At 35.3% G+C, this 15426-nt stretch overlaps 1 protein-coding gene across 1 annotated transcript in view; it reads right to left on the bottom strand.

Moving 5' to 3' along the window:
- Positions 1 to 8961: 8961 nt before the first annotated feature.
- Positions 8962 to 15426, bottom strand: part of LOC101857431 (cilia- and flagella-associated protein 73) — a gene marked incomplete in the record, with an annotated part of 14580 nt that continues 8115 nt past the window's right edge. Inside the window, 5 exon segments of the mRNA XM_005105623.3 lie at positions 8962 to 9293; positions 11111 to 11224; positions 11761 to 11931; positions 14259 to 14368; positions 14963 to 15045. Coding sequence (XP_005105680.2) covers positions 9141 to 9293; positions 11111 to 11224; positions 11761 to 11931; positions 14259 to 14368; positions 14963 to 15045 — 631 coding nt within the window.

Raw genomic sequence — 15426 nt, 5'->3', positions numbered from 1 at the left:
CCTGAAGAACTTTATCTTGTTGTGCCTTCTGTAGCTCTGTTCTCGTCAATATTTTGTTGTTAATTTCTATATATTGCATACAATGCCCTGTATTTACCAGCATCTCTCTTTCAAGAGGACTAAAGCTGTGTCTTGGAATAGCTACTGTTCCTTGTTGTTGATTCTTGACTGTGTGTCTTGTGCAGGTCACATATTATCTTTGTCTCATTCTCAGTTGTTGATAGAAAATGTCGTCCAGTATTTGCAGAATTTTCAGTTAGGTCAAGCTCTCTTGTGCTGATCTAACTGTTTGCACCTGGCAGTCTCTTGATAATTTTTAGAATTTTTTTTTTTTGGAACAAATTGTTCTCTAATTACTGTCAGCACATATTCCTGGTGAAGTCACATTTGTTTATGCATTGCAGGTTTTTTAAGCCAGTGTTGTGTTCTTTTCTTTGACTCCATGGGAAGTTCTGAAGAGATCATTGCAAGTTTGTTTTCCTGTTGTTTTAGTCTTTTTAGCAAATGGTTGTTTATAGTTTGGAGTGTAAATTCCTTTTTGATTTTAATGCTTTTGTTATAGGGATGGGTGTTTTTACTATTATAATGTACCTCATCACTAGTGCAGAGATATTGTCAACGTAAGCTCAAAGAGTTACGAGATTATCATAGGCATTTTTACTCCTGTTCGCTTTAAATCCTGTTCATGGAAAAGCGTCACTTTATTTTTGAAGGTTGTTTTAGTTCTGTTTTTATTGAAATGTTGTTCCTGGCTTTGGATGTTTTTGTTTTTGTACCTTCTTTTTTTTCCTTTTTTTTGTGATATCCTGCCCCAGGACGGTTTGGAACAGAAGAATATTGCAATTGTGATGTGATTTTTATTTTTTATGAATCATTCCACATTGATCATTACCTTTTTATTGCTTGTGCGTAGGTTAAATTTAAAATATTGTTTCTGGGTTATTGGCGGGTGCTCTGGTGTTGTTTGCTCTTTCTTTCCTATCAAACGACTATCGTCCTTTTCTCTCCTCCTTTCTTTGTGTATGTTACTCTCTTGTAACACATCTATTCTTCGGCACTTATTTGACCTTATTGTGTTGCAAGTGCCGTGAAACTTTTACTAAAACTGAAAAGGTATTGTTTAGTTGTTCCCCCTTGTTCCGGAGATTGCACTACTAAGATGTGATGTGTTGATTTATGTCGTGACAGTGCACATGCTTCAGGGAGATTGTTGATGTTGAAATTTAGTGCTCTTCTAGATTCATTAAAACAATTTAGTGTCCTTCTTCAAGACACAATGTGGGTCGTGGGTGGTTGGCGGGTGCTCTGGTGTGGTTTGCTTCTTCTTTCCTATGAAACATCTATCGTCCTTATCTCCCCCTTCTTCTTTTTTATGTTTGTTACTCTCTTGTAACACCTCTACTTCTGGCGCTCATATGACCTTATGCAGTTGCGAGCGCCGTAAAACCTCTACTAAAACTAAAACTGAAACAATGTGGGTCATTCCCTATGTGTGTCTCTTGGTTCCTGTGTTGGGACACAGGGTGGAAAGGAAATGTCTCAGAAAAGATGAGAGGAACAATTCACATGTCTCGAGAATTTCATCTTCAGACTTAAGAAGCCTCTTTGCTACAGCGTCTGAGGTAGACTGTTGATGGAAGTTATTATTTATTTTTGGGTTTTTTTTGTTGAAGATACAGTTATATAACATATTTGTGTATTATGATATATTTTTTTTAATAGTCGTGACAGATGGATCCAGTCAATTCCCTTTTTAGAAAAGAAACGTTTGAAACGAATAAACTCTAAATAAACTCTAAATAAACTTTAAATGTGGTTCTCCTAATGCTTCCTCAGAACCACACATAATGAAAAAAGTAAATGGATGATTTCTAGAACACTAAACAAATGGTGAACCTCAAAAGAAGTATTTGATATAAATAATTTTTTTTTAATGTACAAAAATACCTTTCCTTCTTCTGACTAGTCAATTGAAAGTATTAATGCAGTCTGATAAAAGAAACTTCAAAGAAAGACGAAGAGCTGAAGCAAAAAAAGGAAGACTTTAAAATCAGTACACTACCAAATAAACAACTAGGAATGAACAGGCTGAAAAATTGAAAGGATTTTCAAAGTTGTTGAGGAAAGTGAAATAAATAAGATCTAGTCCATAGTGGGTGGGGGAGACTGCTTTTGTATAAGAGAATGAATGTCTGATGCGGTATGTGGTATCTTTTCATCATCTCTTTTCATCTGCAGCTTCAATTTATGTGTACAATTTAGTCAGTCATGCTTAGGTGAAAAAGGGAAGTCTTGAAAGAATTATGTATAGTTTATTTTTCCTTGTTTATGATTGCGATTTGGATATGGATACAAAAGGGGTTTATTTTTTGTTTATGTTTTTTTTTGGGGGGGGGTGTTGTTTATTGTTGTTCTGTTAGGGTTTTTTGTTGGGTTTTTTTTTTTTTTTTTTTTGGGGGGGGGGGGGGGGGGGCTGGTTGTGGGTTGTTTTTTTTCATTTGTCTGTCCTTAATTTTCCTATGCTCATGGAACAGTTCAGAGAACGAAAAGCAACTCGAAACCTTTGAGTTCTCCTCAATTTATTACAAGGAAATGTACTTGTATTTTGGAGATTTTTACAAATGCAACTTCTTAAAAATGACATTAACTAATATAATCATTGTACTGTATCCTAATTTCTGAATGTTGTAATTCACTGCCTAGTAGATACGGTGTAGATAATTTAAGGGCATAAAGCACTTATTCACCTGTAGAGATACTTAGCTGAGAGGAAATATATCCAGGAAAGAAGAGAACAAAATTGGATTTGATTCAGATTCAATCCTGGAAGTTTAATTTTCCCAATCAAGTTCATATTCAACAACACCACAACTCTTCTAAAGTTTTATTACAGCACACATGACATTTGACCTTTTTAACTTTAAAGTTGTAATCGTCCTGGACACAATTTAACTTGGAAGCTTACCTTCAAAATTTTATGAGTCTGTGATCGACTTTTGTCGTTTTTCACTGACATCGTTCTTGTTGGTTGTGAAATGATAGGTTGTGTTTCTACTTTACCACCATTGTGAATCAATTTCACTTTTCACTCACTTGAGCCTTTTTCTGTATATTTACGGGATGCACCGCCAGCCCAATGGCCTTATCCCGTGTATCTACGGGATGCACTTTATTGGTCAATATCTCCGGTGTATTTTGGTATCAAGTTACGGGAAACGGTGAACCAACAGTTTACCCACTTGTTTTGTTTTGTAAAAAATTTGGTGAAGTTATGTGGGGTACTTTTTGAGTTGTAACAGACTAAGTCAGTCACCCCTGCATTGCAAAACTGGGCGCAAAATATACTTGTTCAACCCCTAGACATTGGCATTTCAAAGTATTGATAAAATAAAAACTGTTGGGACATATCGAATGCAGTTTTCATTTTCTGTAAGAGCATTTCTTTCTTTCTTTTGTTGCATTTCTAAAATAATTACAGCTTTCTCAGTCTTTTTGTGGTTAACGATTCAATATACTCCAAAACTTTCAGGCTGCCATAGTAGTTGGGTGAAAAATAGCTCAGGCTCAAATGAGTTATAAAGTGTTTTTGTTACCAGAGTGGAGATGGAATGATCTAAAGTGTTATGCAAGAGACACAGGGATTAATAAGTTAATGTATTGGTTTGTACTTTTTTTTATTGGACATTTATTGTAAAAAAAACTGTGTAAATATCAACTCTGATGAAAGTGACTAATTTGGAATTTTGATTTCCTATTGTCTCCCTGTAAATATGTACAGTTTTATACAAATTTTAACAGGGGTGATGAGCAATGATTTATTTTACAGAAAATTAAAATTTAAGCTTGACATTGACTAATAAGTGTTGGTAAAGGATATTGCTTTCTCATTCAGGACAAAATTGTTAATATATATATATATATATACATACAATTTTATGTTTAGAATATCTGTTTGTAGAGTGTTATATTTTCATGTCAAATTCTATGCGAATAAATCATGAAACTTGAACTGACTGAAGTGTCTTTAGGTCATTCCCAAAGGGGGGACATTTCCATGTTCTGTTGCCCAGTAAATTGTAAATGGGCTGATTCATCGATGTCATGCTTATAACTGTGCCGGAATTGCAACAGGGAACTGCTGCTTTTTCTTTCCTCATCGTTACTATCATCAGTTTTCCTCTACTTCTTTTGTATGTTTATCACACTCTTGTGACCCGCTATTTCCGGGGTGCCTTGATAGTCGAAGCAGACTTTGTGCTGTTGAAACTAGAGAGGTGAGCAGAGTAAGTCTGATTCCCTGTTAGGATTTCTCTGTTGACGTCCACCCCTTTGCGCTCATATGATCTTATGCAGTTGTGAGGGCCGTAAAACCTCTACTAAAACTAAAACTTGAACAACAAATGTGAAAATGAATTGTTTATTTTAGATTTATACATCTGTCATCAATTCCAGGTCTTGTCATTCCAGATGTCTTTGTTTTCATACAAACTAGATGCACATATCATAGAAACACTTAGGTTTTAACCTAAACATGCACCTTCCCATGTACTTGTATACATAGGTTACACTCCTGCCTTCACATACACTCACACGTGCAAACACACACACACTCACACACCCACACATTCTCTCACACACTCGCGTGCATATACACACAATCATACAGACATACACGCACGTTTACTTTCTCACATATATAACACACATACACTTACACACACACAAACACACACACACACTTCTAAATTCCTATACTCTATTGAGTTCCTACAAAAAATATGTCTGCATTAAAAATCGTAAAACATTCTCTACATGAACACTGCAAAAAAATTTCTACTTTTTCATGTACAAAAGGGAAAAAAATGTCCCCTGTGTCAAAATTTGTATTTATCTTTTCCTGTATCTGTTTTAATTCTGTCACAGTTTAGGATGGCTTTGCAGATGGTTGGAGTGTGCTACTGGTAAGTTCTACTTCTTTACTTTCTCTCTGTTGTTTGTCGGTCTGTCTTACTTTTTCACAGTACTAAATGACCGTTATTGTGCTGATGTGCTTCTCCTTACTCAACCAAACAAACAAAACAAAATGTTTCTGACATAAAGAAATGTATTTTTGACATCAACTGTATTGCAGGCAAGGAAGTGTTTTTGGCATTATTTTGTGTAAAAAAATTACAAGTTTGGAACCTTCCTCTACTCTGTTATGATTCCGTTAACAGCAAAGTACAATTCACATGCAAATCATCTTATGGAGACAAAAATGTCTTTGCAGTAACAAACAAACAAACAAACAAATAGGATTCTCCAACAGAAGGAAACCCCAACTAGTCGTGATACTGTAAACATAAATACAGAATCATTTTTTTTACAACCAGTACTTGTGCAGCTGAAATGAAAACTGGCCGCTAATGGAATGAGGTATTTACAAAGCTAACACTTCCTCAGGGTATAGTGTTAATTATTTCCTGACATGTCCTGAACATCTTATCAAAAACTCTGCACAAGGTTTCTCCCCCTAGTGAGTGGTTGGAGGTTGTCACTGGTAGGTTCTACTTTTTTTCTTTCTCTCTTTTGTTATTATCTATCTGTCTTGCTTCTTTCCTTCACTATACGACTGGCCATGTGCTTCTCTTTACTCAAACTCAAAGCTTCTTTCCTATCACCAATTGGTCACAAAATCGTTATGTACACATGGTAAAACATGAGACTTTACTCAGTGGCGATAAGACCTTTTTTTTTGTCTGCGGCTGAAATATTTTACCAAGATACCAGCATATATAGATCTCATGTAGGAGAAGATCTAATAGTTTCAAAAGTAAAATTTACATTGTATTATTCTATGAAAGACTTGTTTCATTACATGCAAAATTTGGTTAGAGGGAAGGAAAAGAAAAAAATAATGTTAGCAGACAAAATGCCTTAAAAAAACTATTTTTCCGAGTATATAAAGTTTAGATTGTGCACCTGGTACATGGCATAAGACTGAACTTTACATTGATGTCAATAGTTTATATATACAGTGGAACTTGTACTTCATCAAAACATAATATTTCTGAGTTGGCATCTTTCTGAACTAAACGAAAAAAATAAAAAAGAAACGAAAAATGTAGAGTGCCATGACAAGAGAAGATTAAATACTGTGATGGCCAGTCAGCACCTTAATTTTGGAACTGCTGGAGTCAAAGAAAGATAGACCCTTACACTTTGTACACTTCAGGAATTGTAAAGAATTGACATTTAAATTCATTACCAATGGATGAGCAAAACAGGGCATCAAACAATACAAACCTATTCTTCAATCCACAATAAATATAATGCATAATTTGAACAAAAACGTTCCATTCATTTATGTATCCACATCATACTTATAAAGTGTACTGTAGATTCATATTTCAACTTTTAAGTAATTCTTTTAGAGTTTATTTATTGCTCTTTGTCTCCATTTCAAGTTCTGCATGACATTGACAGATACTGATTTGTAAAAAGGCTTCCACAAAGTTAACTACACAATAACTAGAACACAATTATGAAATAGATCTCTGGGTTACAGGAATCAAACAAAAAACATTCTCTTGACATTTAAATGCTTCCATTGTCACATAGAAACATAGAGCCACTGGGAAAACCAGAAAAATAATAAATTATATGAAATTAAACCCAAACTAGAACAGCGAAATCCTTCGGATCTCTCCAGAAGAGACGAAGTCATTTTTACTCGATTGCGCATCGGACACACGGCCCTGACCCACAAATACCTCCTACAGGGAGAGGAGAAGCCGTTCTGTGTCGGATGCGACACAGATTTTACCATTAGACACATTTTAACAGAATGTCTAGACTTTGGAGAGATCCAAAGGAAATATTATAAATGCAAGAAATTGCAGGATATTTTCTCCGTCGTTGTTCCCGGCAGAATTTTAAATTTTATAAAGGCCATTGGCCTTTATGGCGAGTTGTAGAGTGAATTTAATACTATTAAAAATTTTTATTGTTACTTAAAAGTTGTTTTAGATCACAAATGTACTTACACCAAATTTGAATATTTTAACTTTTTAGCATTTTAAAGTAAATTAGTTAGCCAGTCGTGAAGTGAACTTTCGCAGAGGTGAACAACTTGTGTTTCGCGCGCTCATATGACCTTAGCAGTTGCGAGCACCGTAAAACCTTATACTATACATACATAGAAATAAAGTACAAGAAAAACTAAGTGAAAAATCGGCACTACTTTCTACGTAACAGCATTGTGTACATGGAAACTGATAGGTGAGATTTCGTAAATCGCCAATAAGATTTTGAAATATTTCAAACATTTACACATTCGTTCAAGCAGCAAGATATTGTAAACAAACATTTGAAGGAGGGTGGAGGGGGACAAGAAAACCTTTCCCACAACATTTTTATTTCAATCTCATGGCCTGTAATAAGCAACCAAGCTCATCATCTTCAAAACAACATGTAATAGAGACCATAGCGAAGAATAAAACTGTTTTAAAAGCAAATGCCTCTTTGAATAAAAGTATTTTGCTAAAGAAAAGCATTTTGGCATGATAATGAAAGGGAAGCCTTTTTTGTAGTTAGTACATTCTTTGAGCAATTTATTTTAATGCTGGAGTTTCCTGTTCCTGGACGTTAATGAGAGGAAAAAAGCTGGAAAAAATATCCAAGAAGATCATTCAAAACATGTTACAAGGCTATTTTGTATTTCTAGATTGAGCAGTAAACCGTAATGTCTTCCCTAACAAAAGTACAACCTTTGCAATGGACGTTTTAAAAAATGGGAAACTATACATACAACCTAAATTTGTAGAATTAACATAAGGTCTTTCCAAATAATGCTTACTTGAAAAACATTTTAGTTGGAAAATAACCATCCTATCTAAAATACAGTTGAACCTGCTCTAATGTCCACATGTATATGACAATCACCTGTGCAAATGACCCGTTCACATAATTGCCTTTGTTTATTTCTTACATTAATATGACACTGTGTAAAACAGCCACCTGTCTCAGATGCCCACTTTTCTCCGAGACAATGGGTGGCCATCTTGGACTGATTCAGCTGTAATTGGTAGGCATCGTGGTGAAATCAGGCACCCGTCAAAATAATGAAATTGGAGCCCCATTTGGTCCTTTTTATCGAATTTTTTTGTTTGGCTCATCACCTTTTATGTCCATTTAAAAACACATTGCTGTGTGGATTTTTACACAAACACGATTGATTTAAGGTACAAAAACTGGAAATTTTATGTTTTCAAGGACTCTAAAGCTTTGGAAGCTACTGAATTTGGCGGCTATTTTCTCGCGTATGTTACATCAGAAACCAGGCAACCCCACCTCCTTAAATCCAAGATATCTTGACTTTTATTGAAGATAGGTAAATTTTTCATCAAAAGTAAGGCAAATTAACAAGTTTTAAGATGATACAAATAACTTTATATGTCGCAAAATTGAAGAGTGCTTGATTCCACCACAATTTAAGAATATCAGATAACGCAAAGAAAATAAACTGAAGCAAAGAGAAGCAGGGGTGAACAGGGCTAGAAGCCACTGAGGACATAACTGGGCAGCTGAGAACAGACAACGCAATGTTTCTCTTAGACAGCAGAGGTAAATGATGGTTCAGGAGCACTAACTTCTGTTTTAAATCCAATATTATGGTACCTAACAAAAAACAAAAATGTAATTGTGGCGTCGGTGGCCTAGTGGTTAGGCTCTCGGACTCGCAACCGTAAGGTCGTGGGTTCGAATCCCGTCAGGGGCCCGACGTTGTGTCCTTGGGAAAGGCACTTTACACTTATTTTCCTCACTTCACCCAGGTGGGAATGGGTACCCGGCTATAGACAGTGAAAGATCTTGTCAGTTTGTTAGTGTTTGAGCGCTTAATCGGCTGCTCGCACTGTATGCTTCCCGGGAAGCTGAGAATGTTTCGGAGTGCTCTATGGTCTGCTGGGGTAATAATATAGTGTAAAGCGCATAGAGCCTGCTGTAGAGCGGGGATATGCGCTATACAAATGCTATCTATTATTATTATTATCAATTAGACTTTTCCACTATTATTTTCTCTCAAATAGAAACCGTTTGAGTTCACATCATATTCAAGATTTCAGGTCGGTAATAGACTAAAACAGCAACCACTTTTGCACTCAGTGACCTGTGACTGTTAACTTGACTGGTGCCTTTTCCTTTGTTCGTGACTTAGTCTGGGTGACTGTCTGTTCCATGGTCGAGCTTCCTGAGGTGGAACTGGGTGCGTTTTGTACCAAACTCACCACTCCTTCTCTCTCCAGGAGGTAATCCTTTGAGTGGATGAAAAAGAGAAAGAGAAAAATATAATTTTGCGTTTGTTCCAAGTATGAAATTAAAAGAACAAGGGCACAATGATGGTCACGTTAACCAGGGAAACGTTAGTAAACACCAAGCAGGAATGTGTTTTTGAACGGACATAAAAAGGTTCCGAGGCCAAAACAAAAATTTCTATTAAAATTGCTCAACGGGTGGAAAAAGTTTTTATTTTATTTCATTACTCTGAACAGCGCTTACTCTCACCATGATGCCTCACACATGTTTGTGTGTTTGTATATGTGTGTGTGTGTTTGTGTTTATGTGTGTGTGTGTGTGTGTTTGTGTGTGAGTGTGTATTTGTACATGCATGAACATGTTTGTGAGCCAGTGTATTTGTTTAAGAAATTTTCCACAATGTGGTATAACTGCGATACTGAACAAATGCTCCTTAACGTAAACAGTTGTCTAGGCCTATTTACCTTTTTATTTAAATAGCTTCTCCCGCAATTTAGCGAAAAAATGGTATAGGTTTAAGTAGTTAAACGCCCCTATCAACAATTTTTGGTTATTTAACTCATTCGCTACGTATTATTTTCGGCTTGTGGACGAATTTTTTTCAGGAGGGCGAATGAGATGATGACTAGTGGGCAGTTAAAAGGTCTTTGGGGCCACAAATTCTAATAAATATCAACGTATTATATACCAATATTTTCAGTATGGTTTGTAGAATACATCTGTAATGTTTATTATGTATTTTTCAACTTTTGTTCCTGTAAGATTCGATTATGCAACACAATTTTGATTGGATGCGGATAAAATTTGAAAATAAAAAATTAATAATCTTTGGTGAAACTAAAAAAATATGTTTGCACCTAGTCAAATGATACATCAAAATGACCATAAATGAATATAGAACTGGAAAATATTGAAAAGTTTGCAGTTATTTACATGCATTCCATAAAATTTGTACATTTGGATCATAACATCTGATATTGAAAAAAAAAATAATGTTAATCTTGAAAAACGATCACAAACAGAAAAAAACCCACTCGTATCTTATATGGAATTATTCAGAATCGTATTTGAAATAAACCTATACATGTCTTGAGTGGCACTTTGTGTAATTTTATCAAAAAGTAGTGATTTTGGGGTGAAAAAAATATTTTGACCATTTAGATCTAGACCTAGATCTGGCACTCAAAAATATTGATTTTTCAATAACAGTGCATTGGCAATATGAGTCCAATTGTATCAATATTATAAAAAAGAGTCCTACACTTCTTAAGTGGGCAAAATAATGATAGATTTTGTTGTGTAAAATTACTAAGACTGGTGTCCGGGCTATAATTTTGGCATCGCGATAAAACAAAGTCGAATAAACTAAGAAATCGCGTTTCAAAACAGCATCTAAACTTCCGATTTTCAGTGGAAATGCTTGACCCGGAAGTCAACATTATATTATGACCTTTATTTTAACATGGATATGTGGATTGGAATAGAATATAAGCTAAAATTGAAGATCGGTTCTCGAGCCGCCAGGGGCGGCTTAGCGTACTGACAGCACTTTAGCCGCGCCGACCCCCCATGGCTCGGCGTAGCGAATGAGTTAAGAGGCGGGACCTCCGTATTTAACGTTCATCTGAAAGGACCGAGCCAAGTGGGAAATTCATGTAAAGTGCCTTTCCAAAGGACACAACGTCTGACAGAGCAGAGGTTCGAACCACCCAACTTGCAATCTCACGATTACAAGTTCGGTAGCCTGATCACAAGGCTACCAACACCACTAATTTAGTGTAAAGAAAAGGAAATTTTGAATTAATTATCTACGTACTCTTATTCTGTTCAACTTTGAGTTCCAATCTGCCTTGTCAGGTTCGTCATCAGACTTTCTGCATTTGTCATAGATATTGTTTATTGCCATGAATATGACCCCAACTTCCGTCCTCTGTGAATGGAAATGAACGTAAGAAATTGAGTGTATTATTTGTTATAGGAATCAGACAAAAAAATTCATATTTACAGATACATGCACAAAATTTAATATTTCTTACATTTCATATAAAACAAGGCACTACATCCCGGTCAACATTAATATTGAGCTTCAATTAAGTTAAGGATCAGTTGTTTGACTGCAAAAGAAATCTGATCAATGACATAGACTTGAGCAGACATTTCCCCATCAAGAAGAAGAAGAAGAAGAAGAAGGAAAAGAGAAGGAAAAGAAGAAGAAAAAGAAGAAGAAAAAGAAGAAGAAAAAGGAGAAGGAGAAAAAAACAACAAGAACAAAAACAAGAAAAAGAATGGAGATAACTTCTGTAACGCCCACTACCACACAATACATCACAAGGTGCTTTACATTACCTTCATCTTAACACAAAATAAAAGTTAATGAATGTGCATACAATACGTTCCTTAAATAAATGAATACAGTCATCATACAATAAAAAAAATCAAATTTGATCAGTTCATAAGTGAGTTTACCCTTGTTCTCATTTCCCATTTGCTCATTTCGAACGTTTGCTCCATTTGCTCATTCTTGTCCAAGTTCTCCTCTTGCTTCTCCTGAAGCTGTGACAGCATCGATGTGTTGGACAGCTTGTCCTTTTGGTGGTCCTGCTTCATCACATCCAGGGCCTTTTTGCAAGTTTCCAACTGTGAGCACAGAATACTTCAGGATGAGTATACAAAATGAAAAACTGTTAGTGGAATCCTGTTGTAACGAGAGGGAGGGGACTGGTGCAAAATGTCCGTTATAGCAGGATTCTTGCTATAAGGGATATTTTGCTATCTCCCCTGAAGATGATTTTGTTTCAACATGACCTCTAGGTCTTACTTGATCAAAAATCGAATCAGGTTTCTTTCTTTCGATGTTCTCAGCTCTGCGTTGGCGATCAGAAAGAAAGGGCTCTGGGCTAACTTGCCTGCAGTGTTTTCCCCTACCCCACCACACCCTGTGGTGCATTCCATCTGCTTGCCCACGTTACATATTCGCGCCATCCATCACATCGCTGTGACCTCTCCATTCCTGCATCAGAGAAGTGAGAGGCATGGTAAACCTAGATAATCTAGACTAGGCCTAGGCTAGCCTATCAAGTGATGCGTTCTGCTTGTCTGCGCATGCCACAACCTCCCTACTCAGTCACTCCGGCCTTCATTGTTTACGCACATGGGCTCTCCCATTCTTTGTTTCGCTAGATCAATAACAAGTTTCTCAACTGGCGAGGTTTTACATTATAATAATAATAACAATAATAAATAGCATTTATACTGCACATTTCCATTTTCTAAAAGATGCTCAATGCGCATTTCAACGAAAAAGACATCACATCTTAAAAATTAATCGACATGCGTATACGTAAAACAAAGTATCATACATGATATAATTTTAATGTATATATGTGTAAAAATTTATATTATGAGAAAAACAATCTCACAGTGAGGTTGGAAATGCGTTCACTAAAAATATACAATGCAATAAAAATTCACGAACGGTCACAATAAAGTTCAAACGTGAGTAACTAGAAAGATTCATTCTATACAGATAAAAAAACATTTCCGTTCTCTCTCTCTCTCTCTCTCTCTCTCTCTCTCTCTCTCTCTCTCTCTCTCTCTCTCTCTCTCTCTCTGGGTGTCTCTCTCTCTTATCTCTCTATCTCTCTCTCTCTCTCTCTCTCTCTCTTTTTCTCTCTCATTCTCACACACTATTTTTTCAGTCTCACAGTCTGGCATGCACATGCATATACTACGGTGTACTACTACGCCAATATATATATACGTACATATATATATATATATATATATATATATATATATATATATATATATATATATATATATATATATATCAGAGTACATCATTATGACAGGTATGCTTTTGTGAATAAAAAATGCTGCAGCTGATTTTTGAAAATGGAAATTGTTGGGGTAGATCTTATTTTATATGGGAGTTCATTCCATACCTGGGGACCAAAGAATAAAAAAGAACGCTCGCCGTACGTTTTGTAATTTCGTATACTTGCCTATGCACTGAGCACAGCAGCAGCAATATTCCACTATAACCGCCTCACATGTTTGTTAGATTGGGCTATAGCAGTATTTTATTTACAAAGATAAAGAAGAGAAAAAAACGAGGTTTTAGAATAGTGTCTTTATAACAGACTTCTCCTTATTTCAGGACTCATTATAAGTGGACTCCACTGTAAATACATTGTCATGTTAATAGTTGTTTCTATTTTGAAAAACTAGAGGTTTTATAAAAATTTCTTCAGTGTAGAATGAGTTCTCTATACATCGTCACTGTGCCAGCAAAATGGCACATCTAATTTTTGCTTCTTTTGAGATAAAGGGAAAAACTTTCACTAAACTATTACTTTTATCATTTAATAATGGTAAAACTTGCCAGGCATGTTTCTTTTGTGACAGCTAGAGCAATTTTGCTTTGATTTTACAAAAAGATAGGTATAGTACCACCAAACAAAATAAAAGGCTTGTAGCATTTTGAAGCCATTTTGATAGCACAGTGATGATATGTTTCTTCAATGTACATTTTATTGTGTTCTTAAACAATAAGAATGATTTTTTAACTTTCAAAATCTTTTTGAATGATTTACCACGATTTCTATTGTTACATTTTGAGTTCTCTTTAAACAATTGAACTATTATGGGCTTAGCGGTATTTTGCTACTTAAGTCTTTACATGTATTTGAAATTATTGGATCAGTAATGTGGATAAATACTCCTAACATCATCTTTTTTTTAAATTCATCATTCTGTTCAAGACAAGTCATAAGTGTCTGTACATGTGAGTGTATATATTGAATCATTATTTGTCTAAATATTGAAGAGAACAGTTCAGTATCAAAAAGCTCAAAGAGCTAGAGACAGGGGCAAAGGCAAAGAGGGTGAACATTTACATTAGTATATTATGTATTGTTATGAATGCATACTGGAGAACAAGAAGGCAAGGTAAAAAGACTAACCTCATCAGTCATTTCATCCAAGTTGTTGACTAAGCCTTTGTTGGATTCGCTGAGAGTCCGATGCCTCATCATTAGACTTTTAACTTTATCCTCCGACGATGGCAAGTAGTCTAGAGTAAAAGATATGACAATCCTGATAAGTCTAAAATATTTGCAAACAATGAACCTTTGCAGCCTGTTATGAAGAAGACTGAGTTATGTAAAATGAATGTTGCTTTATTCGTTGTTTTCTCAGTCAAGTGATGCTACATGGGGCACCCACAGACCAACTTCACAAAGGATAATTACCAAAAAGTTATGAATTGAAGAATGTAGTTCCTTCTCCTTTCGACCAATTTGACACTCTCCCCCTTGATCTCATTTCTTCACCAACCATCTGCTAAACAAACGTGAGGCATTCTGACAAAAGGGGTTACTTCTTGTAATCCATTGGTGGAAATGTTTACCGAAAATCAACAATTTTCAACTGATGCCCTTTTCCTTAAGTTCAATATGTCTTTTATTATTTCATACTAATAAACTGTACAATACAAACTCCACTTATTAACTTGATGTATCTATTCCATAGGGCTAAAATTCGTAAAATAAATCATTTTTCAACATGCCACATAAAGTATCAAAAGTTCAAATCATATAGAAACATGTCACTATTGAGTATACCGCCCATGGTTTTATCTGGTCAACCTCATACAATGGTGTCCTACCTTCTGGCATTGCCTCTATGACACTCTGAAGATATTCCTCATAAATTTTGTACGCTGCTAGCTTCATCTCCAGTAATCTGTGCCTACGATGTAGAAAGAGAGAAAATTATCGAGAAAGTAAATGAAATAATAAAACCACAAGTAAAAGTAAACTCATTTGCGCGGTGGAAACTATAGAAATAAAATCTGTGGCTTATTCTTTTACAAGATGTATAGTTCACAAAATTTGAATGCAATTCCAAGACACGTAAAATACAAAGAGGTGTACTAGGCCCATTTATTTTCTTAATCTGTTGTGCTGGTTGTATGCACTCAAGAAGTATTTTTTTTCTAAATTTAAGTTTTAAATGTTGAAGAAAGCAATTTTCAAAAAAACATAATGTATTGCAATTGTTTAAAATAAATGAAAGAGTTGTTTTTTTTCTCTCTCCTTATAAATTTTGATTTTGTGATGATAATAATAA

The sequence above is a fragment of the Aplysia californica genome, unplaced genomic scaffold, assembly GCF_000002075.1.
Source record: "Aplysia californica isolate F4 #8 unplaced genomic scaffold, AplCal3.0 scaffold00482, whole genome shotgun sequence".
NCBI lineage: Eukaryota > Metazoa > Mollusca > Gastropoda > Aplysiida > Aplysiidae > Aplysia > Aplysia californica.
The sequence above is the reverse complement of the archived record's forward strand: the minus strand, read 5'-3'. Positions and strand labels throughout refer to the sequence as shown.